The sequence below is a fragment of the Lagenorhynchus albirostris genome, chromosome 1 (assembly GCF_949774975.1).
Source record: "Lagenorhynchus albirostris chromosome 1, mLagAlb1.1, whole genome shotgun sequence".
Taxonomy (NCBI): Eukaryota; Metazoa; Chordata; class Mammalia; order Artiodactyla; family Delphinidae; genus Lagenorhynchus; species Lagenorhynchus albirostris.
In genome coordinates this window covers 125,665,318-125,690,697 of record NC_083095.1, presented here as the reverse complement: position 1 = coordinate 125,690,697, position 25,380 = coordinate 125,665,318, and the positions used below count along the sequence as shown (strand labels likewise).

Genomic DNA, 25,380 nt, shown 5'->3' with positions numbered 1-25,380 from the left:
TTAGAATTTTCATATTAACCAAACAAAAGCTGGTACGTATAAAATTCAAAATACACATAAAAACTAATAAAGTAAAATAGTTATGTTAACATCTATCTAAATGAATGTTACCCTTCAAATTAGGTACCATGACAAGCAATCAACATATTCCAAAGATACTATCTTAGAACAAAATGGTTTTTTTCTTTTTTGGAGATTCTCTTTGATATAATTTTGAAAACCACTTTATGAGGTTAAAAAAACCTCCTTATGTCGTAACATTTTTTCACTAAAGTGGTATTCACTAACATCTTTCACCTTTACCAAATTCAGCTTTTGGTGGTTTCCAAAAAACAAAATCAATAGATTGTGAACATGATAAAGGCAGGGGTCATGTTGTTTGATTTTAATTTTCATCAACCTAGAAATCAGCACAACTAACAGAGAGTACATATTCAATAAATATCTGTCAGATGAATAAGTAAATAAATGTAAATCGCCATGAATTTTACCAGCTAGGTTAAGCTGCTCTGAAAACAGTTTCAAAAGAAGGGACTGCAAACCATCTGCAGCAACAATAACATCATTAAAATAATGGCATAACTTTCCCAGGAAACTATTTCAAAGGAACCAGTATTCATTTGGAAGTATAAATTTGAGTATGCTTGTTAAATTTTTAATCTTATACAAGTAGTATAAGAATTTCAGGAAGATATGCAAAGAATCACTACTTTACTCATATTAATGATGTGATTATATGAGAACTATTTTAACCACATGTAATAACCTTTCTTTGAGTCAAGGTGAGGTGCACAGTCTTTCAGTTCCATAAAGGAATTATCCAATATATTTGAGAAACAATTTTTGTTTCTATCAGAGGCTAAAAATTCATATTTAACAATTTTACCACTGGATGCTTTATAAGTATGCCTGGTAAGATGTTAACATGGAGCATATTATCCTTTTCAAATGCAGTTAAGTCTATTTTGCAAATATAAATATTTTTATGTCAAGTTTTCCTAAAGCTGAACAGAGAAAAAATTATTTTTCCCTGTAAAAAATATTACATCAATATATATTCCATATATATAAAGATACTGGCTTTGTATTTATCTTGTTTAAAGCAGGAAAATGATCACTTCTTTCATTAACTTTGGCTTGTAGTTTCCAGATTCTGAAAAGAAGAAGCTGGAAAACCACAGTGTTAGTAAACCTTATGCTTTGGTTCTGGGTGCTACCCAGAAGAGAATGAAAAAAAGACACTTCTGCAATGAGGTGAGCCATCTTTATTTACTAAAATGGCATTTTTATTATAGATGCAAGAAAAGTGAAAACACGGTAGAAAAAAACATTTCACGTTCTCATCGATCTTTCAGATGAATTGGCAGTTGCAAGGATGAACAGTCTCAAGAAGATCAAGCTTTACATGTTGGTATTTGGAATCCTCACTAATGGAGTTTAGTGGGCCAGTCCCTTATGAAGTGAACAGCTTGAGTGGCTCAAAACCAGGAGGTGCAAATCTATTCACATACACTACTAAGAGGTGCTAAGAGAAGATTTATTTTTACATAGGATATAAATCAGGACTTAATTAGCTAAACGGATAGTAGTCAACAAGCTAAATCAAAAAACCAAAGATTACATTACCTCCATTTTTAGTGGAACAAGCCAAAAAAGAATCCCATTTTGAGGTAATTCACTGATTTTTCTAAATATCTACTTAATCTCAGTTATATCCCACTCTCCTTAGCTATCCATATGGGTAAATCTTTACATAGCTGGCTTTGTGTCATCACAGATTCATCCTGTCCTTGACATAATCATTAGAGAGAGATACTGTCAGAGGCAAAAAAAAATTGTGGCAGATCCACTTAGAATCAATAGTTCCTACTAAGCCGGATGAGTTCTCATGCAATTAAAATAACTCTTACCAGGCTAAAAATGGCAGAGGGTTTTCAGTTGAATTTTTACTGAGTTTTACTATCATTTCTATCCTATAGGCCTAGGCAATCTTTACACTCATCAAATCATCAAACATTAGTGCTGGAGGGACCTTAAAGATCAGCCCAATGACTTTATTTGACAGAGGAGGGAAACTGAGTCCAGAGAGGTGGGTGTTCTAGTCACAGCCATTAGTCCGTTGATGCCAGAACTCAGAAAAGATCTGAACTTTTGAACTGCAAAGATCTAAAAGGTTTCTCCATAACATCACATAGCTTGAGAATCACATGTGAACTTTCTAGTCTCACTGCAATGTGATATTACTATATGACACATACTCAGAGACGCAGTTTAATCTTTGCTGAGGCATTGGTATTCAAGGCATATAGATACTCGTTTATCTGTTGAATGGTTGTTTTGAACCTTCTCCTCATGATTCCAAGGTCACTGGTTTACTCTCTGTGACCTGTCACTTCCTCAGGTTCCCTGGCCTCAGATCATCCCTAGCCAGTCATTTCCTTGCATGCCACTATCCACCACGGGAACCGGGAGGAAGAGTGCTAACAGAGTAGCAAAAAATCCATGTCAACTGCCAAGCAACTACACATTTCTGTTGATGAACTGGGGCTATCATCTTCATGAAATTAAGCCAAAAGAACTCATGGGGGGGCTTCCCTGGTGGCACAGTGGTTAAGAGTCCGCCTGCCGATGCAGGGGACACGGGTTCATGCCCCGGTCCGGGAAAATCCCACATGCCGCAGAGCGGCTGGGCCCGTGAGCCATGGCCGCTGAGCCTGCGCGTCCGGAGCCTGTGCTCCTCAACGGGAGAAGCCCGCGTACCGCAAAAAAAAAAAAAAAAGAACTCATGGGGTAAGGTCTGTGTTTATCCTAATACAGGGCTACAACACAAAGTAGTGTCTTGCATGTGGGATAAACAGATAAGTAGTAAATGAACAAGTAACATTAGTTTCATATTCATCCCAACATTTTCCTTAAAATGATCATGATTATTATTAACACTAACAAAAGTGAAATCTGGAGCCACAAGCAAAAATTTCAGAAACTCTCTTAGTCTCTTCCAGTTGAAAAAAATAAAGAGCCGTTTCTTTCTTTGCAACATGGGTTTTGGGGGAAACAACTTATTCCCATGATGGTAATCCAAATACATGTACACAGATTCTGAGATGCTATATTTGGGTATTTCTGAGTGAATTTAATTTTGACTTAATGAGAAGGCCTATCAAATCACTCCCCTACTTGAAACCTTCCAATACATCCTAACAAATTCAGACTGAAACATAAATTCCTCACCATGACCTACAAGGCCTACACAATCTAGCTTCTGCCTATTTCTCTGGCCTCCTGTCTGGCCCCAGGTCCTCTCATCACTACTCTCAAGTCACCATGGCCTTCGTGTGGGGCCTGATTACACCAAGCTTGCTTCCCACCTTAGAGCATTTATACTTGTTCCTCAGCCTTGAAGATCTTCCCCATGACCTTCCCTGAGCTGGCTCACTGACACTAAAGTCTCTGCTAAAATGCCACTCCCACAAAGAAGCCATCCCTTGGACCTAAAGACTGTCATACAGAGTGAAGTAAGTCAGAAAGAGAAAAACAAATATCGCATATTAACACGCATATGTGGAATCTAGAAAAACGGTACAGATGAACCAGTCTGCAAGGCAGAAATAGAGACACAGATGAAGAGAACAAAGATATGGACACCAAGGGGGGAAAGTGGTGGTGGGGGGGTGAGGGTGGCGGTGGTGGGATGAACTGGGAGATTGGGAATGACATATATACACTAATATGTATAAAATAGGTAACTAATAAGAACCTGCTGTATAAAAAATAAATAAATAAAATTTTTTTAGTTAAAAAAAAAAAAGAAGCCATCCCTGACCGTCCTGTATAGCAGCAGTCCCCAAACTTTTTGGCACCAGGGACCGGTTTTGTGGAAGACAATTTTTCCATGGACGGTGGGGTGTGGGGATGGTTCAGGCAGTAATGTGAGCAATGGGGAGCGGCAGATGAAGCTTTGCTTGCTCGCCTGCTGCTCACCTCCTGCTGTGAGGCCCAGTTCCTGACAGGCTGCAGACCAGCACTGGTCAATAGCCCAGAGGTTGGGGACCCCTGCAATATAGCACCTCCTCTCCTTATTAGTCATCATCTACCCTGCTTTAGGTTCTAACTAGACTTATCCCTCTCTGAGAGTGTACTGTATGTTTCTTGTCTCCCCTTCTAGAATTAAGCCCCATACCAACAGGGATTAAGTCTTGTTCACTGTTGTCCCCCAAGTTTAGAACAGTGTCTGAAAGAAAGTGCTCAATTACTACTTGGAAATAAACAACTAATATAAGATTAAAATAAATAATGGGAATTTACACTAACAGAACAGAACTAGGGTTGAGACAAAGCTGTCAAGAAGTTTAATTGAGATAGGAAGGGGAGAGAAGGAATGATAGAGGATGGCACATAGTTTTTGGTCCATGTATTTTTGAGGAATATTTTGTTTATTACAGAGAGAATGAAGGTCCAAAAGAGAGAGGGTGGTTAATGGAGAAACTCCACCAAGGGGATGCACACGTAAAGGGACTGACCTTAAACAGCTTTTCATGTGAGAGGTGGATCAGGTGTGTGCAGTTGTTGCTAAGCTATAGGTGGAAAAGCAAGGAATTATGAGAGCTCATACCTGATAGTCTATGTTGTCTCTAAATGAGAAAGAGGTAGTAAAATCTGGGGGAGGGTAATAAAGTTTTACAGGAGCTGATGTGGGAAATAGCAGAGAAGATGGGAATGGCAGAACAAAACTTAAGAAGTAGGAAATTTTAGTGTTCAGGGACCAGTTAGGGTGGAGTGAAGGGAAGCTGCCAACAGCAGTAGGAGAAGGGCTTCAGGCAGCTCAAGTCAAGAGAGTGAGGAGTCTCAAAAAAAGAGGTTAAATATAGGTTATAAAGTGAATATTTTAAGATAAGGACTTAAAGTATTAAAATGTAACTAAAAGGTGACATCACTAAAAACAGCAGGGTAAGGTCCTCTGAAAATTCTCTCCTCCACAAAAGCAATGAAAAAACATACAAAAATTGTCAGAATCAACTTGTTCACAAGTCTTGAAATCAGCCAAAGGATTGTAGCAACCCCAAAATTGTTTATTCAGGACAACGCTTGAATCTTGGTAAGAACAGCAAGCTTTGTGGCATTTTAACTTGCCCTATTCCCACTGCCTGATCTCCAGCTTCAGTGCAGCCTTGAAAACCAGCAGCCTGCCATCACAGTAAACTCCAGCAGCCTGATAGCCACTGCACAGGCAGAACTGATTTGGTGCTCCTTCATATCCACATTCTCATAAAAGTTTCACTTCTGACCTGCTTGGGGGTTCCCTGGAAGACCCCACTTGCAATGCTGTCTTTACTTACACCTTATACAAAAAACCTTTTCCTTAGGGGCATTTATTGAAAACAATTAGAAGCAATCAATTAACTCTGTAACTTATTGAGGTGGCGGATAACAGTTTAGGTAAACAATAGGCTAACCAAAAGTCTTAAAAGGAAAAGCTGGGGAATAAGAAGTCAATAGAGGCTTTGAGGGACTTCCCTGGTGGTGCAGTGGTTAAGAGTCTGCCTGCCAATGCAGGGGACACGGGTTCGAGCCCTGGTCTGGGAAGATCCCACATGCCGTGGAGCAACTAAGCCTATGCGCCACGGCGACTGAGCCTGCTCTCTAGCACCGCAAGCCACAACTACAGAGCCTCAGTGCCACAACTCCTGAAGCCCACACGCCTAGAGCCCGTGCTTCAACAGAAGCTACCGCAAGGAGAAGCTGTGCACTGCAACAAAGAGTAGTCCCCGCTCGCCACAACTAGAGAAAGCCAGTGCGCGGTAACGAAGACCCAACACAGCCAAAAATAAATAAATAAATAAATAGATTTATTGGAAAAAGAGAAAATGGAGGCTTTGAAAAGCTGCAACATATTCTTGGGAATCTAGGATATATGCATGCACAAGGCCATGTGCATGCTCAGGAGGGCCTGGAGGAGGCTTTCAGCAGTCACCTTGGGCTGAACATGAGGCTCAGCACAAGCAGGAAGCAAAGACTAAGGCACAGTTATCAACTGGTGGGAGAGTACTAGACTTATCCCTCTCTGAGAGTGGGAGAGTACTGAAGGTGTGCCCCAACACACTCAGAACCCTTCAGCAAAGACTGGGAGACTTATTAGCCCCAGGCATTTAAGGAAATCTCTGCCTAATCATTAGCTGACCAGTAAGCTAACTGAAAGAGGCTTCAGTGGCTACACACTGGAGACAGAAACACTACAGAATAGTTTAGAAAAGTCACTAAACAAACATATCCAACAAAAACAAACCCTGGGGATGAGGGAGAATCTGACTTCTAGAGTTAACACATTACATAATTTAAAATGTCCAGTTTTCAACAATAAAAAATGAGACATGTAAAGAAACAAAAAGGTATGACCATACACAGGAACAAAAGCAATCAACAGAAACTGTCCCTAAAAAAGCTCAGATGTTGGACTTACTGGAAAAAAATCTTTAATCAGCTATGTTAATATACATCCATATAACTAAAGGAAACCGTCTGTAAGGAACTAAAGTATGAGGACGATGTCTTCCCAAATACAGGCTATCAATAAAGAGGCAAATTACACACCCTCCCAAACATACACATATACATACACACATATATACAAATCCCTCTCTCACTATCTGTGTGTGTGTGTGTGTGTGTGTGTGTGTATACACACACACACACACACACACACAGAGATATAAAATAAAGTTTGGAGCAAAGTTTTTGTACGCTACTGAAAGGAAGTTGATATTAATCTGAAATAAATTGTTGATATTAATCTGAATAAGTTAAGATGATAACTGTAATCTCTAGGGAAACCAAACATACACCTTAAAAATATAGTAAAAGAAACCACAAGATAATTTAAACAGTACATTAGAAAATATCTATTTAATATAAAAGAAAGCAGTAATGAACGAACAGAAGAACATAAAAGAAGACTTAAAGAAAACAAATAGTAAAATGGCAGATATAAATTCTAGCTTGTCATTAATTACATTAAATGTAAATGAATTAAACACTCTAAATGAATGAAAGATTAACAGACTGGATAAAAAAATTATCCAACTCTATGCTGCCCATAGGTGATGCACTTTAGATTCAAAGACCCAAATCGGCTGAAAATAAACAACGGAAAAAGACATAACAAGCAAACAGTAATCAATAGGGAACCGGAATGACTATACTAAATTAGACAAAATAGACTCTTAGGCAAATGCTGTGACTAGAGACAAAGAAACACATTTTATAATGATAAAGCAGTCAATTCATCAAGAAGATATAACAATTACAAACATACATGCACCTAACAACAGAATGCCAAAATATGTGATGCATAAACTGACTAAACTGAAGGGAGAAACAGACAACCAAAAAATACCCCATTTCAATACCCACTTTCAACAGTAGATAGAACAATTTGCACTAAAGATTAACAAGGAAATAAAATACTTAACACCATAAACCACCTACTCCTGACAGACATCTCAAGAACACTCCACCCAACAATAGCAGAATACATTTTTCTCAGGTGCACATGGAACATTCTCCAGGACAGACAATATTTTAGGGCATAAAACAAATCTCAATAAATTTAAAAGGACTGAAATCATACAAAGCATGTTCTCTGACCTCTAAGGAATATTAGAAATCAGCAACAGAAGGACAAATTCAATGTGGAAAATGACACATTCCTAAATAAAAATGGGTCAAAAGAGAAATCACAGGGATTATCTTTGTGGGGAATTAGAAAACACTTTGAGATAAATGAAAATGAAAAAAACAACATATCAAAACTTCTAGAGTACAGCTAAAGAGGTGCTTAGAGGGACATGTATAGCTGCAAACGCCTACATTAAATAAGAAAGATCTCAATATCCTAACTTCACAGCTTAAAAATACAGAAAAAGAGGAGCAAACTAAAAACAGAGCTAGTAGAAATTAATAAGTATTAGACCAGAGCTCTAACACAATAGAAAAACAACAGAGAAACATCAAAGAAATCAAGAGTTGGTTTTTAAAAAAGACAAAGAAACTGATCAACTTTTAGCTACCCTGACCAAGAGAAAAAGGGATAAGACTCAAATTAATAAAATCTGGAATGAAAGAGAGAACATTAACACTGACTTTACCGAAATAAAAATGATTACAAAGGAATACTAGGAATAATTGTTTACCAACAAATTAGATAATCTAGATGAAACGAACAAACTTCTAGAAAGCCACAAAGTACCAAAACTGACTCAAGAAGAAATAGAAATTCTGAATAAACCTATAACTATAACTAATAAAGATATTGGTTGGTAATTTAAAAAACTACTCACAATATTATTCAGTCTTAAACAGAAAGTAAATTCTGACATATGCTACAACATTGGTAAATCTTGAGGACATTATGAAAAGTGAAACAAGCCAGTCCCAAAAAAGACAAATACTGTGCAAGTTCACTTAGCTGAGGTATCCAGAGTAGCCCAACTCATACAGACAGAAAGTAGAATATTCATTACCAGGGGCTGGGAGTAGGAGGCAAAGGAGAGTTACGGCTTAATGGGTATGGGGTTTCAGTTTTGCAAGCTGAAAAGAGTTCTGGAGATGGACGGTGGTGGTTGCATGGTAATGTGAATGAACTAATGCTGCTGAACTACACACTTAAAAATGGCTAATATGGTAAATTATATATGTATTATACCACAGTTTTTGAAAAACTTTTGGGAAAGACAGTCTTATGCACACTGTCTTACTAATCCTACTTGGCCACATAAGAATGGGCCTTGGGGCTGGAACACTTGCTTACCAAGAGATAAAGAGGCCACATAACCTGTGCTGGGTTTATCTCCTTGCTTTGGAATATCTTTCCCTGTTTTAGGCTCAGTGTGTACTCCTTTGTCCTGATTAAGCATGTGCATCAATGGACCTTAGGCATACCTCCAGCTTTCAGTATTTCTGACTCCAGGGGAGTAGGGCAGAGTGGGGGGTACTTTTGCTGCAACACAGATGGGTATGTGCAGGCCAACTGCCCTGCACAGACTGCCAGGAGGGACCTGCTGTTGGCCATTGGGAACTGACACCCACTACTAAAGCTGATCTTGCTCTGTCTCTTTTTTTTTTTTTATGTGAGTGAAGCATTGTTCAATCCAGTGCTTGATTGTATTCTGTTTTTCTTGGCAACTCCAATACCAAGATGCAGTGGGCAGCAGTGCTTGGACTTCTCCTAATGAGAGACAACAAATGCCACCTGACCACAAAAACTACTCACAAAGAAAACCCCAGGACCAGATGGCTTCACCGGTGAATTATACCAAACGTTTTAAGAAGAATTAACATCAATCTTTCACAAACTCTTCCAAAAAACAGAAGAGGAGGGAACACTGTCCAACTCATTCTTTGAGGACAGAATTATCCTGATATCAAACTCACACAATGACATTACAAGAAAAGAAAACTACAAACCAATATCACTTAAGAATATGGATGTAAAAATCCTCAACAAAATACTAACAAATTGAATCCAGCAACATATAAAAAGGATTATACAGGACTGATTCAATATGCAAAAATCTATTAATATAATACACTGTAACTATGGAATAAAGGACCAAAAAACACATGATCATTTTAATAGACAAAAAAAGCACTTGACAAAATCTAATGCCAATTTATGATAAAAATACTCAACAAACTTGATAAATGACATCTACCAAAACCCCACAGCTAACATCATACTTAATGGTGAAAGACTGAAAGCTTCCCTTCTAAGGAGCAAAAGAAGGATGTCTGCTCTCACTACTTCTATTCAACACTGTACTGAGGGACTTCCCTGGTGGTCCAGTGGTTAAGAATCCGTCTTGCAATGCAGGGGACACCGGTGCAATCCCTGGTCAGGGAACTAAGATCTCACACGCCGTGGGGCAATTAAGCCTGCGTGCCACGACTAGAGAGCCCTTGCGCTGCAACTAATGACCCTGTGCACCACAACTAGAGAGAAGCCTGTGCACTGCAACAAAGAGTCCACGTGCTGTGATGAAGGATCCTGGGTGCTGCAACTAAGACCCAATGCAGCCAAAAAATAAATAAATATTTCTTTCAAAAATTAAAAAAACCCAAAAAACCACTGTCCTGGAAGTTTTAGCCAGGGTAGTTTAGCAAGAAACAGAAAAAAAGACATCCAAAATGGAAAAGAAGATGTAACACTACCTCTATTTTCAAATGACATGATCTTCTATATGGAAAACCCTAAGGAATCTATAAAAACCTATTAGAGTTTAAGGAACAAGTTTAGCAAACTGAATGCAAACTGGTGTAAAATGGAATGGAACAGTTTGGCAGTGTTAAACATAGAGCTACCATATGACCCAGCAATTCTACTCCTACTGACATACTCAAGAGAAGTGAAAACATATGTCCACAAAAAACTTGTAAACAAAAGTACATAGCAGCGGGCTTCCCTGGTGGCACAGTGGTTGAGAGTCCGCCTGCCGATGCAGGGGACACGGGTTCATGCCCCGGTCCGGGAAGATCCCACATGCCGCGGAGCGGCTGGGCCCGTGAGCCATGGCCGCTGAGACTGCGCGTCCGGAGCCTGTGCTCCGCAACGGGAGAGGCCACAACAGTGAGAGGCCTGCGTACTGCAAAAAAAAAAAAAAAAAAAAAAAAAAAAAGTACATAGCAGCATCATTCACAACAGCCAAAAAATGGAAACATCACAAATGCCCATCAGTGATGAATGAGTAAAGAAAATGTGGTGATCTATACGATGGACTATTATGCAGTCATGAAAAGTAATGAAGTACTGATAAATTTTACAACCTGTGTGAACCTCGAGAACATTATGCTAAGTGAAAGAAGCCAAACACAAAGGCCACATACTGTATGATCCCACTTATCTGAAATGTCCAAAATAGGGAACTCCATAGAGACAGAAAGTAGATTAATGGTTGCCAGGGACTAGAGGGAAGAGGGTATAGGGAGTGACTACTAATGGGTAGGGAATTTGTTTCCAGGGTGATAAAAATGTTTTGGAATTAGTGGTGATGGTTATACAACCTTGTGAATATACTAAAAACCACTGAACTGTACACATTAGAAGGACGAATTTTATGTATTTGAACATACCATCTTAATAAATACATTTTTTAATATAACAAAAACTGAGGATTCAAAAAAGGATGATGAAAAGTCATAAAGTAATGACATGTACTGGCTCTATGAACCCATTTTTTCTAGTCAGTCTCCCTGAATACTAATGGTCATACTTCCCATATGTTTGTAAGACTTTTAATTCTTGACATCTACTATAACTAATTTAGAACACATTATTATAGTAACAAGGTGTCAATGATGGCTCATTAAAAAGTCTTGTGGGGGGCTTCCCTGGTGGTGCAGTGGTTAAGAATCCACCTGCCAATGCAGAGGACACGGGTTCGAGCCCTGGTCCGGGAAGATCCCACATTCTGCGGAGCAACTAAGCCTGTGTGCCACAACTACTGAAGCCCACGAGCCTAGAGCCCGTGCTCCGCAACAAGAGAAGCCACTGCAATGAGAAGCCCACGCACTGCAATGAAGAGTAGCCCCTGCTCACCGCAACTAGAGACAGCCCACGCACAGCCAAAAAAAAAACAAAGTCTTGTGGGGAATGAACTAATTGTATTATTAATATACTGAGAATCCCCCAAATGAACTAAGTATATTTTCTAAATGTTGAGGGTTTTTTTTTTGGCCGTACCGCTCGGCTTGCAGGATCTTAGTTCCCCAACCAGGGATTGAACCCGGGCCACAGCAATGAAAGCACTGAGTCCTAACCACTGAACCACTAGGGAACTCCCAAATGTTGAGTTTTAATGAGCTAGACATTAAAAAATTGAATATGTGAAATTTAAAGACTGCTTTGATTTCAAATAGGTAAACAATAACAATGATGACATCATTTTACTGATAGGGTACCAAGAAATTTGCATTTTGCCAAAATATTCAGAACAAAAAAGATTTATCAAAATAGAAATGAATAAAAAATAAAGGAAGGAAGGAAAGGGCTAGAGTCCAAAGAAAACTAAACAAATCTTGGCTAAACAGCTGTGTTGGAAAACAATTTCTTATCTTGCAATTAAGATCTGATTTCTTTCTAAAAGACACAGGACATTGCATTAACAGATTTCTTTAAAAGAAAATCTGTTTTGGCTATTGAAACATTAAAAGAACAGAGCAACTGTTTTGCAAGTGAAGACAGATTGTATGGAAGAATCAAGTATCACACCAGCGATTAGACCAGTATTTAACCTATTTAAATTTTCAGTAAAAGTAAATGAAGTTACATTGAAATTATGGCTCGGCTATAAATATTTAACAACAGAAACCCTTAACACTAAGATGTTTTAGAGCATAAAGGAGGTAATTATTAGTATATTTTCATTATTTTTAATTCTACTTGATACCTATATCAAAACCAGGTTTTAAAGCACTCTACTCCCAAAATCACTTTTAAAGTATTATAAAAGGGAAGACTCACCATCCATGAATTCTGTACATATTGAAATTCTGTTTTCCACAAAAAATGCACCATAAAACCCTATGATATATGATGAATCACACTGTAACAAAAGTAAGACAAAAGTAGTTAATAGCCTGCAAGCCAATACCACAGGCATATTTTATAAGGAAAAATGACCAAGAAAAAAATTACCTTATAAAGAATTTCCAATTCAGACATAATTTGCTTCTGAAGTTCCAGTGTAATATCTAGTAGTATGACCTAAATATATAAAGGAATCAACATTTACACATTTATTCACCTTTAAATTAAATATAGTCATATTCATTATGAAATATAAAAACAAAAAATATGGTGTTTCCTCTATTCATTCCACCTCTCTCCTCCCCACCACAACCTCCAGTAATACAAACTGTGTCCACATCTGTCTAACACTTTGTATTGGGGGAGGTGGTATACAAGTGATTGATGGGATCAAAGAAAAAGCCAGGTCTCAAAGGTCAGTATTAACAGCTTTAAAAGTCAGTTAAGTTATAACACCCTTAATTTATACACCCTATTTTGGTCACATTGGTTATTTTGAGAAGAGGGAGATCGTAATGACCTTGAAACCATTAAAAAAATAATTGTCTTGTAATTCAGACACTGGGCAAAAGCAGAGAGAATAATGAGTAAAAATAACATTTAAAGTAGATTTTTAGTTATGAGAGAAATAAGGAGTTTTAAAAATATGTCAGGTTTTTATATTCTTCCAAGTGCGTAATCTTTCTTTGCCAAAACTGTTATAAAATGTTGGAGCTTGAAGGAACCTCAGAAATGATTTCACCTAATTCTCTTCTTTTTAAAAAATTAATTAATTAATTAATTTTGGCTGCGTTGGGTCTTTGTTGCTGTGCGCGGGCTCTCTCTAGTTGTGGTGAGCGGGGGCTACTCTTTATTGCAGTGCATGCGCTTCTCATTGCGGTGGTTTCTCTTGTTGCGGAGCACGGGCTCCAGGCAAGCAGGCTTCAGCAGTTGCAGCATGTGGGCTCAGTAGTTGTGGCACATGGGCATGTGGGATCTTCCCGGACCAGGGCTCGAAACCATGTCCCCTGCATTGGCAGGTGGATTCTTAACCACTGAGCCACCAGGGAAGTCCCTAATTCCCTTCTTTTAGAGGAAGAAACCAAGGTTCTGAGGAGTCATGAGGCCCAGCAATGTCAGGGCCCCTCCCTGATTCCAAGGACCATGCACTTTCCAGTATGCCCTGAGGCTTTATGGTTTTCCTTAAAATATCAACCACTGAGTCAAATTCATAACACAGAAACGTACAATAGTATATTTATAAACTTACCTAGAACAAATTCTAGTTTATTTCAAACACTTATTTTTTTAAGAAAGAAGACCATCAACCATTCAAATTTTACTTAGCATTTCCTGTGAAGCCAATTCAAGGGAAATTGTTTTTTACTTAAAACAGACAGTGATGATAATAAAATAACTGGAAGATAATTTCTAAGATTTGTGGCAGAGTTTCTGACTCTAGACTTTTCTAGATAACAACTTAACATTCAGGATTACCAATGATAGTCTAATTAAACACCATCCAACACTGAACCACATTTTGTATTACAATGGCAGAATATATGTGTGTGTGTGTGTGTGTGTATAAACACACACACACACACATATATATAATCAATACTGGAGGAAAAAACATAAATTTTGAATTGCAAACTGCTGTTAGAGCAAGGAAATAAAAGGATAATCTCTAAAACACAGATTTTATAGTCCTGACATCCGTTGGGGGGAGGGTAAAATGAGTACAAAAAGGCATAGCAGTTTCTATCAAGAGTTTGCTTTAGGGTTATTTATAAAAGCTCTCACTAAAACTAGACTGTAAGTGTAATGCAAAACTGCCAAGAAGCATTTAAACATTTCTCCCAATCAATAGTCATTTGCCACAATATTCACTTACATTTTTGTTCCTGTATAAAATTTAGCAACAAAATTAATTCATCTAGTGTTGTTTGAATTCTATGCCATAAAATATTAGAGCTATTCATCCTACTATGTCAAGTACAGGGACTCTTCCAACCTGAAAAACTCTGCTAAAAGGAGTAAGGTATTATTTACCTTAAAGCAGTGGTTCTCAACCTTGGCCTCACATTATAATTACCTATATATCTAGGTGTTTATATAAATATATAAGGACACTTCTAACAAATCCTGATGCACAGGGCTTACTCCAGAATAAGGGAATCAGAATCTCTAGGGTTGGGCTCACATCTTTGCATTTTTAAAAAATTTCCCAGATAATTTGTAACCCCTAGTAAGGTTGAGAATCCCTTATTTAATGTTTCAAAAATGTCATTTATTCGGTGTTTAGTATGACTACTAAGATATATTGCACCTCCAGGCCCCCAATCAAGAAACAACATGATGCCACAAGGCTAACCAAAACCTTATTATTAACCCAAAACTACCAGCTATGAACATATTCTCTTCACAGAGAACCTTAACTGGGCTCTTATGGCCTCAAATAAAGTTAAAATTCTAGCATGATAGTCAAGGAATTCTTCCACAGTCTACCTCCAACTCGTTATTCTAGCTCCTTCTCCCACTACTCCTTACCACAAACCCAATCTACGTGTAAAACCAGATGATTTCTACCGGTCCACACACATATCCTGTGCTTTCCCCCAAGCTGTTCCCTCCACTTGAGGTGTGCTTCCTTGCTCCATTCCATAGTCACTGGCCATAAAACCTTTCCTATCCTTTAGATACAGCTTGAATGCCACCACCACCTCCACAAAGCCAGCCCCAAAGCCCTCCATCAGATCCTTTATCTTTTTCCTTATCACAAGCTGCCTTTAGCATTAATACCTCATCTCCTAAAAACAGAAGCCTAGAGAGTACAGAGTGGTTGTAAGCCCCTGAACGGCAACGGCAACGACTGTCTTGTGCATTTTTCTCTGGTCCTCTCCCCCCATATCCAGCACCCAGCCCAGGGTCTTACTCAAGTGGTGCCCATTAAGTGATGTGGGACTTAATTAAAGTACTCCTTACAAACATAATCCTACAAATAAGCTATTTCTAGACAGGAAGGAAATGAATTGCCTGATTTCTATAACTGAATTTAAAACCAAAGACATAAACACCAAAATAAATAAAATTGCCACACTGGCCTAACATGTAGCAAGTAACACCGTATTTGTGGGACCAATCCACTGTACCCTAATAGGTCTTTATCATTCTTGGAATTTGCTATAGTCCAGAATAGTGGAGATTCCATAATGGTAAAAAAAAATGAAAATGTAATTTCTGGGAACTTGAGAGGGCAAGTAAAATCTACCCTAAAATGGAAAAATTGGAAAAAAAGCATGGCGAATACTAATATTTTTTTCTGAAGAACAAGGAAAGCATGAACTCCTTAAGTCTTCATGATTGTTTTTTTTTCTCCTTAGGAAGAGCTAAATTTTTCAAACTGGAAAGAATTTGAACATGAAGCATTTCCTGGAGAAAGGGTTAAGTGAGAAACTGAAATACCTGAGTGCATTTCCGCTGCTCTCCACTACACCTCCAGGACAAATAAGGATGAGTTGTCAAGTTAAATATAAGCAGTCAAGTGACTGAATTATAATCTACTCTGTGCTCAATTTAAATTAGTGTGAGGCTATTAAAATATACAGTGTAAATACGGCAATTCATCACAAGCTGTCATGGATGACTTCATTTATTTGCTGGAGTGGCACACGCTCCACTAAAGGGAAGGAGAGCAAAATCACAGGTCAAATTAAGCCACTATTCTGTTTTAATTCGCTTATTTAATCTGTGGCGACATAATTGTCTTTTACAGTATGTACAACTCAGAAAGGAAATTTGGGAGGATTACAGTCAGTATACAAATGATTAATCAAATGGTCCATTTAAATGCTAGTTTAAAAGCAGCAGAAACCCAAAGCAGTCAAAGAATGATAATCAGCACATGCTACATACAAGGCTAAATTTCCTGGAAGATGGATTTTTCCCAATTAGAATATTTACAGTACTGGGGAATCTATTAAGCTCTACTCTTTCAAAGATTTTATAGACTACATTAACGGTATAAAAAGGTTCTGTTTGCAAGATGGCTAACAGTATTTTTATTTGTTTTCTGCTCTACTTGTTTGCAATCGTCTTGCTTAACTACATTCCTCCCCTGCCGCCCACCAAAAGCTAGTTAGAAACACATATTCATATACAGTCATCGAATACTTATCTTTGAACTAGCATTAGTATCATTTTGAGGCAAATTTTTTTCTAAACTCAGTGATATAAAATAAAAATTCAAAATACTTCTATTCTTCCCAAAATTCAACTTTCTTTTTATAATATCTGAAATATTTTCCCGCCTTTGAAGTCTAAAGAGGTAAACACCAATACGCTTAGACATTGCAATATTCTTTAGACAAAAAAGTCTAGAAAATAAGAACATTTACAAGTACAAAAATTAGAAATATTTTGAGTAGGAAGAGAAAAGTAACAGATTTTCAAGGACTCTCATCTAATTGCTCCCACAGACATTCAAACTATGGGTCCAAACGACCATTTGACTTGGAAAATTAAATTTCCCTCATCATTCTATGCAGGCATCAGAGCCCTGCAGGTGATTCTGTTTAGACAAGGACTGTGATTTGCTGCTCTTCGCAATCCCTTTGTGACACCAGGCAGCCCCGTTTCACAGCTGAGGTCACTGAGAGGTTCAAGTGACATGCTTGAAGTCACACAAAAGTCAGGAGAGGGTCAGGAAAGGACCAAATGTACTTCTAACTCTTAACCTTTCATTTCACCCTTTAATATAAAAAAAAAGCTAAGAAATACTCTGGGTGAGAGCAATGGTCCATACAAAGAACACTATGGGATATTCTGTACATGAGCTGAACCTACTTTCAGGATGTTACTTCAAAAGATGAATGAATGAATTAAAGAACAAATGACAGAATAAAATTTATTTAGTTAGTCAATCAACTAATTATGTGTTGAACATCTAATCATTACAAGATGTTCAGTGCTCTGTACTAGGCCCTGTATGCAAGGTTCTACATGAATCAATGAGTAAGACAAGAAGCTAAATAAGATCTGTTCCCCACTTACAAAGAGATTTCAGTGTAATAGGGGAAATGTACATGTATACTAATAGCAAAATACAAGGCACTATGTGATAACACCCGTAAGAGACATACAGGGAATTCTAGGGAGGTTCAAGGGAGAAGGTGAATGAGTGATAGATATACCAGATGTGACAGGATTTATTCAAGTAAGTTCAATGGAAGAGCAAGCTTTGGAGCTGACCCTTGAAGGGTGTTAAGTATTTTGATAAGTGGAGACATGGGTGAAGGCATTCTAATTAGAAAGAAATACATGAGTAAAAGTGTTGAAGTGAGACACTACTTGGGTTCAGATAAGGCAATGAGTTCAACTTAAAAGCAGCACAGGATTCAGACACATGAGATAATGCTTTAAAAGTAGGCTGATGATCTACTGTGGAAGATCTTGAGTTCCATTCCACAGAGCTTTTACTTGGGAAGTAATATAGAGCCTTTGAAGACTTTTGAGAAGGGAAGAGATGTGACTAGAATTATGTTTTCAGAAGCCAAATCCAAGGGTACTGAGCAGAAATATAGTACAGAGCATGGACTTGAGGCAAGACTTCCCTGAGTTCAAAGCCTGGTTCCATTACATATTAGCTGTGGGACTAAGCTACTTAACTATTCTGTGCCTCAGCTTCTGCGTCTGTAAAATGAGGATCCATAATGGTAGTAACTGCAAAAGGTCACTGTGAACATTAAATGAGGAAAACGTATGTAGAGTGCTTAGCACAGTACAAATGATCAATAAATGGGAGCTTGTATTTTTGAGAGAATAATTTAAAAGCTGGTCAACATGTCTGACAAGAGACAAAAACAAGCACCTGGATTTGCATGGTGACAAGAAAGGAAGAGATACTAAAAATTAAATAACAACAACAACAAAAAAAGACCCCAGAAAAATCAACAGGCTTCTAGACATTAGATATCAGCTAAAATAGGACAGTGATCCCTAAGAGATGGAATAAGATGAGTCCTATGACTGTTCAGCTTACTAACTAGACAAGAGTTTCCAGGCCCCGCCCCCTGCATGGGACCCAGGGGGAGCTCAGCCACCTCCCTAAGTTGAGAGAACTCGGAGTCCGAGGAGGCCAAGGCAGCTAGAGTTCACTGGCAGAAGAGCAAAAGGAGACAGCTCCAGAGAGCTGCAGAGGACCCCTGAAGTCTTCAGCTGAGTAACAACTAGCACGTGGATGTCAGGAAACTACCTGAGGCCAGGGAAAGAACCCCCAGAAAGAACCAGGAGAAACAATCTCCAAACCTCACACTAGGCAGAGTTTGTGTTCCCACCAGCCAGGATGGAAAACCTGTATTTGCCAAGGCATTGGGGTAAAGTATTCAGAAGGTGACTGCTTCAGCTGACTGGGGAAAATTAGCTCTGGACTAACCACTGGGATGGTCCCATCTCATAAAGCTTAAAAGCAAGTCCTGAAAGGATCAAACTGTTTCAGATTCACTAAACAGCACCTCAGCATAAAGCTCAAGAATATTTACAGGAATGAGCCTATGCCATACGACTGGCATCCAGTAAAAAATTATAAGGTATTAAAAACTACAACCCCAAATGGGGAGAAAAAGCAATCAAACAAAACTGACCCCCAAATGACACTTATCATAGAATTAATAGGCAAGACCATTAATTCAGTTATCATAACTATATTCCACATACGCAAGAAGGTAGAAGAAAGATGGAGCATGTTAAGTAGAGACATGGAAGATGTAAAAAAGACCCATGTAAACTTCCAGGGATAAACAGTACAACGTCTGAAATGAAAAATATACGGAACAAAATTAATAACAGAATAGACAATGCAGATGAAAGGACGAAAACCTGAACATTTGACAACAGAAACTATTCAAAAGTGAAACGTTAGAGAGAAAAAAAAGCCTAGAATAAACAAACAACAGAGTATCATTTTGCTGTGGGACAACTTCAAGTGACCTAATATAAATGCAATTTAAGTTCCCAAATGTGTGTGGGGGGGGGATACTTGAAGAAATAATGGCTAAAATTTCTCCAAATTTAATGAAAACTAAAACCCCACAAATTTCTATCTCAATAAATCCTAAGTACAGGCATCATGAGGAGAATTACATAAAATCTCACCATAATCAAATTGCATAAGACTAGTGATAAAAAAATCTTAAAAGCAGACTTATACACACTACCAAATGTAAAATAGCTAGCTAGTGGGAAGCAGCTGCAAAGCACAGGGAGATCAGCTCAGTGCTTTGTGACCGCCTTAGAGGGGTGGGATGGGGGGGAGGCAGACGCAAGAGGGAGGAGATATGGGGATATATGTATATGTATAGCTGATTCACTTTGTTGTAAAGCAGAAACTAACACACCATTGTAAAGCAATTATACTCCAATAAAGATTTTTAAAAAAGAGAAAAGCAGTCAGAAAAGACGTCAGTTCTAATGTACAGAGGAATAAAGATTTTAAATGACAGTAAGAATGAATGCAATGCAGAAAACAGTGAAACAAAATCTTTAAACTACTGAAAGAAAAGGACGATTAACCTAGAATTCTGTATCTGGCAAAAATGTCTTCCAAAATTTAAAGTCAAAATATACACTTTTCAAGACATGCAAAAGCTGAAAGTATTCATTGCCAGGACACTCATGCACTATAAGAAATGTAAAAGATGGGAGTCCTGCAGACAGAAGGAAAATGATACCAGACAGAAATCTGGATCGACACAAGAGAATAAAGAGCACTGAAAAAATGTGAGTAAATATAAATATTTTCTTACATTTAAAATGCCTTTAAAAGACAACTGTCTAAAGCAAAAACAGTAACAATGTATTCTGGAGTTTATAACATGAGTAAGTAAAATGTATGATAACCAAGGTGACGATAAGGGAAATGAAAGTATACCGTTGTAAAGTTCTCACACTATAGGTAAAGTGGCACAATATTACTTGAAGGTAGGGCTTCTCTGGTGGCACAGTGGTTAAGAATCTGCCTGCCAATGCGGGGGACACGGGTTCGAGCCCTGGTCCGGGAAGATCCCACATGTTGCGGAGCAACTAAGCCTGTGCGCCACAACTACTGAGCCCACGCGCCACAACTACTGAAGCCCATGTGCCTACAGCCCGTGCTCCGCAACAAGAGAAACCACCGTAATGAGAAGCCTGTACACGGCAATGAAGAGTAGCCCTGCTCGCTGCAACTAGAGAAAGCCCACATGCAGCAACGAAGACCTAACACAGCCAAAAATATATACATAAAAAATAAATTAAAATCCCTTGAAGGTAGACTATGATAAATTAAAGATGTATACTACAAACCCTAAAGCAGCTGCTTAAAAAAAGGACATACAGACAGAATAAATAGAAAACAAAGAGCAAATTGATATACTTAAATCCAACCATATCAATAATCATATGAGATGTAAATGATCTAAATATCTCAATTAAAAAACAGAGATTATCAGACTGGATTAAAATACAAGACCCAACTATATGCTGCCTACAATAAATCCATCCCAAATATAAAGATACAACAGGTTAGAAGTAAAAGGCTGTATCATGCTAACACTAGTCAAAGTAAAGCTGGAGTAGCTATATTAACATCAGACAATGTTGATTTCAGAGCAAAGAATATTACCATGGATAAAGAAGATCACTTCATAATGATAAAGGGGCCAATTCATCAAGAGGACATAACAATCCTAAATAACCTAACAGATCTTCAAAAAATATGAAGTAAAAAATGATAGAATTTCAAGAAAAAACAGACAAATACACAATTGTTCCTGCAGATTTCAACACCCTTCTTTCTTGTTGATAGGACAAGTAGATAAAAAATCAGTAAAGATACAGATATTTGGAACAACACTAACAGCCAGCTTAATCTAATTGACATTTATCCTACATCGTATACAACAGACTATACATTCTTTTCATGTGCACAGGGAAGACTTACCAAGATAAGTCATATTCTGGGCCAAAAAATAAACATCAATAAACTTAAAATAATTCCAGTTATACAAAGTATGTTCCCTGACCACAATGGATTTAAATTAGAAATCAGTAACAGAAAGATATCTGGAAAAATCCCCAAATATTTGGAAACTAAATAACACTCCTAAGATTTAATTTAAAAAACTCTGCCTGTTTTAAAGAAATGATACATTTCTTTCTCTTAGAATATGACTATTATATAAGCAAAAATGGTTTTTGCCTTCACTGCCAAGAAGCTCAGGGCTAAACAAAAAGTTTAAACACAATAATCATATCTACTCAAATCATTAATTCATTCAACTCAGTTTGAGCATCTAGTATGTGATTTTATAGAATTGAGGGATACAATACAATACAGTCCCTGCTCTGTAGCTCAGTTTTATGGTCAGGTCTAGTGAATAGTATATTTGTAAAGCCCTACTGTTTTCATTTATTGAAAGTCTCTACTTTAACAGCTCTTTTTTAAATGTGTCCTTTCTTTAAAATTGCGTTTAATCCTTTCCAGAAACAACTGTTAGCCACACCCAACGAAATAATCATGCAGAAGAATTTTAATATCAGCCTAGGTTAAACATAATTCAAAATGTATGAAATTATGAAAAATTATAATGCACTTGCAAGGCCAAATAGTAAGTTTTGGGGGGTGATTTATAGGAATAAATAACCTAAAGTTGACTGTCTTTAAATACACCATTGACAACAATCTAAAAGTTTTGACATCGGAGGAACAAACAGATAACTAGATAAAAAGGAAAATAGTGTTGGAGTTGGTGGAGGTGTCCTCTGAATGAAGAGGGAGCTCAGAAGGTACAGAAAGAACAACCCAATGACAAGCTGGTACCACAGAGCTGTACTCAGTGAACTCAGGGGAAGACTGAGGTGGAACCTGGCCTCTACAGTACCTACCCTGGAAACTGTCTTTAAAATGTGGGCCATGACAGATGATCTCTAAGGTCTCTTTCAGTTCTACAATTCTGTGAACCTAGTTTGGCTGGAATATCAAAGAAAATATCCCAAGAAGGAGCTCTGTGGTAGTGTCTCACCAAAAGCTATTTGAGTTGTTAAAACTAGTCTTGATAATACACGTAACACATTCTAGGTGCTGTATTAAGTGTGGTATGGAAGACCTGAGTCTCAGTTTTGGTTTAACTTTACTAAAAGGTACAACCAATTGCAATTTAAGTGTTCTGATTCTTAGTTTCCTAGATAAGATAAAAAGATACAGAAATATATACTATGCAAGTATTGGGGAAAGAGACTGAATTCTCACTATGGTTAACTAAGAAGGAATTTTGGAGGAGATGGACCTTGAAAGGATAGATGGAAATCAAAGGGATGGGCAATGGTAATAACTTATATAAAAGCTACAGGGTATAGCAGAAGATATGTGCTTTGGAGGCTGATGGATTTTGTTTTAAATCTTGGCCTTGGCTCTTCCATCTGTGTGACCTTGGACAATTCAGTTTTCTGAGTCTCAGTGTCCTCAAATCTAAAATAATAGGCTTACTTTATAGTTTTAAGGATTAAAGATAATAGCAATATAGAGTCTAGCACAATATCTGGCATATAGTAGTCATTCAAGAAATAAAAGCTTTCATTATTAAGGGCCCAGAGACAGAAGATAATGGGCATAACAGAAAGCACCATGCAGGTAAAGGAGAGGATGTGGCTGTAAAGGTAGGCAGGGGCCTATTTGTAGAGTGCCTAACCAATTTGCAGGGGAGTAAGGAACAAAGCAGGCCTGACCAGTTTGTTAGCTAAGAGCCCAGTTTGGAAGCGGAGTTCTATGGAGTTAATTTGAGGTAATAAAGGTTTCAGTCAGAGGTGCAATTCAAGAGACTCCATTAGGGAAATCTGAGATAAAATGATGGGAAAATCAAGCACCAGCAGCCAATGCCAGAGATTAAATCCAAAGTAGCACGGGCAGGACTGGGATCCTGAAGTACGGCAGGGATGGGGTGTGACCATGAACACAATGGAAACAAGTAAGGAGCATCTAAGGTAGTTGCCTAGAAGATCCCTGAGTTACGCGCAGCTTCACTCCATTCGGGCTGTGGTGTTAGGGTATCTCAGGATGCCATAAAGATGTAAAGAAGCGAGGCAGACATCATAGGCTTTATGTTGTACACTATTGGGGCTGGGGGAAGAGGGGTGCTAAGAGGGGTGTCGGATCGGGGATTCAACTTCTCAACTCCAGTGGCAGAGTGAAAGGTACAGTGAGGAAATTATTATAAAAGTCCAGGTAGGAGGTATGTGGGCCTGATACAAGGCCAAAGCAATGAGAATAGAAAGAAAGTGACACATGGACCCATTTCAGGGGAAATTTCTGACAGGATGTGGTGACTTACAGGATGTGGCAGATGAAGGAAAGAAAAGAGTGGATTTTTTTGAACTGTAAGATGAGGAAGACAGTGATGCCACTGAGCCGGGAACACAGAAAGAAGTGTAGGTGACGATGATGAATCACAATTCGAGGAGCTTACAACTGAGCATTCGGAGGCACTTAAAAGACGTGAATGTCACAACAGGGCCAGAGCTTCCATCACCCACCACCTACCACCCAGACCTTAAAGCACTTCATTTCTTGACAATGCCTGTGACTCAAGCTAAGGGGGCTTGGGGGCGGGAAGAGCATCAAAAATTTCATGAATTTCATAAAACTTATCCAGCACTTACCTTTACAGCTAATATTTTCCCACTTGGAACATGATATGCTCTACGGAAAGATAAAAAAATAATAAAATCACTTGGGATCACTAAACAACCTACCAAGTGGTTAAGGACATAAATGTATATCTGAATACATCCTCAGCAAGGGGATATATGATACTTTCAAAGAACACTAATAACAGTAGTAATTTACATTTTCTATTGAGCTTAATGGTTTACACAGTGATTCACTATGTAGTACCTTAAAATAACCCTCTGAGGTAATGCTGGTATAATTATACACTTTTTAGAGTCCAGAACTCTGAAGCATAGAGAAGTTAGCAGTTTACCCAATGGCATGAGTCAGTAAGAGGCAGAACTAGACATTAAACCCAAGTCTTCTGGCTTCAGATCCCTTACAACAAACATACTGTCACTGTGTGTGTGTCTGTGTGTCTTCTACAGCTCTCTGCTAAGCATGGTACAGAGCCACATAAAATGGGAGGTTTCCCTTTTATCTCAGTTATATATACAGATAAACTACATCCCTACATTTCATCAAAATAATCTCAGAACACATGGCTTAAGATATAAATTCATGTACAAAGTCACAGAGTTACATGGCTCAAGTATGAGGTTCATCTTTTCCTAAAGCTGGCATTTCTCAATATTTTTTTAGAAAGCTACAGAACAGAGGCAAGCTCAGATGATCAGATACAGTGAAATAATTACAATTTAAATCAAACAATATGAATACATTCATTTATGAAAAAGAGTAAGAGAATGTTTGCAGAAATAAAATACCATTACATCTCATCAAGACCTTTTGTATTGAAATGAAATGTGTATGCACGCACTGGAAGGAATGCACATTCTGACCAACTATTCAAAAACAATTTGCTTTATATAAAAATTTCAAAACAAACCAAATAACATAAACAAGCACTGTTATTACAAGTCCATATAGGTATAAAGAAACAAATTAGTTTGGAAGAACTAAAATCTTGCTCCAGAGAAGATTTTACATATTAGCCAAGATCCAATTGATCTTCCCCTCACCCAGTTAGTGTTAAGATGTAAGTGGGGTAAGGAAGATGTGAGGGAATGGAATTTAGCTTCTCAGGAATTCCCCATCCTTACATACCAAGTTGCTAAATAAA

General features: G+C 38.0%; 1 protein-coding gene across 9 annotated transcripts in view; it reads right to left on the bottom strand.

Annotated features, from left to right (window-relative positions):
- Nucleotides 1-25,380, bottom strand: part of MAP2K5 (mitogen-activated protein kinase kinase 5) — a 262,889-nt gene that overhangs the window by 158,139 nt on the left and 79,370 nt on the right. For all 9 annotated transcript variants that reach the window (XM_060152940.1, XM_060152910.1, XM_060152922.1 and 6 more), the window contains 3 exons: nt 24,248-24,287; nt 12,686-12,754; nt 12,512-12,593 (listed from right to left, as the gene is read on the bottom strand). In XM_060152940.1, coding sequence (XP_060008923.1) covers nt 12,512-12,593; nt 12,686-12,754; nt 24,248-24,287 — 191 coding nt within the window. The remainder of the gene's footprint in view (nt 1-12,511; nt 12,594-12,685; nt 12,755-24,247; nt 24,288-25,380) is intronic.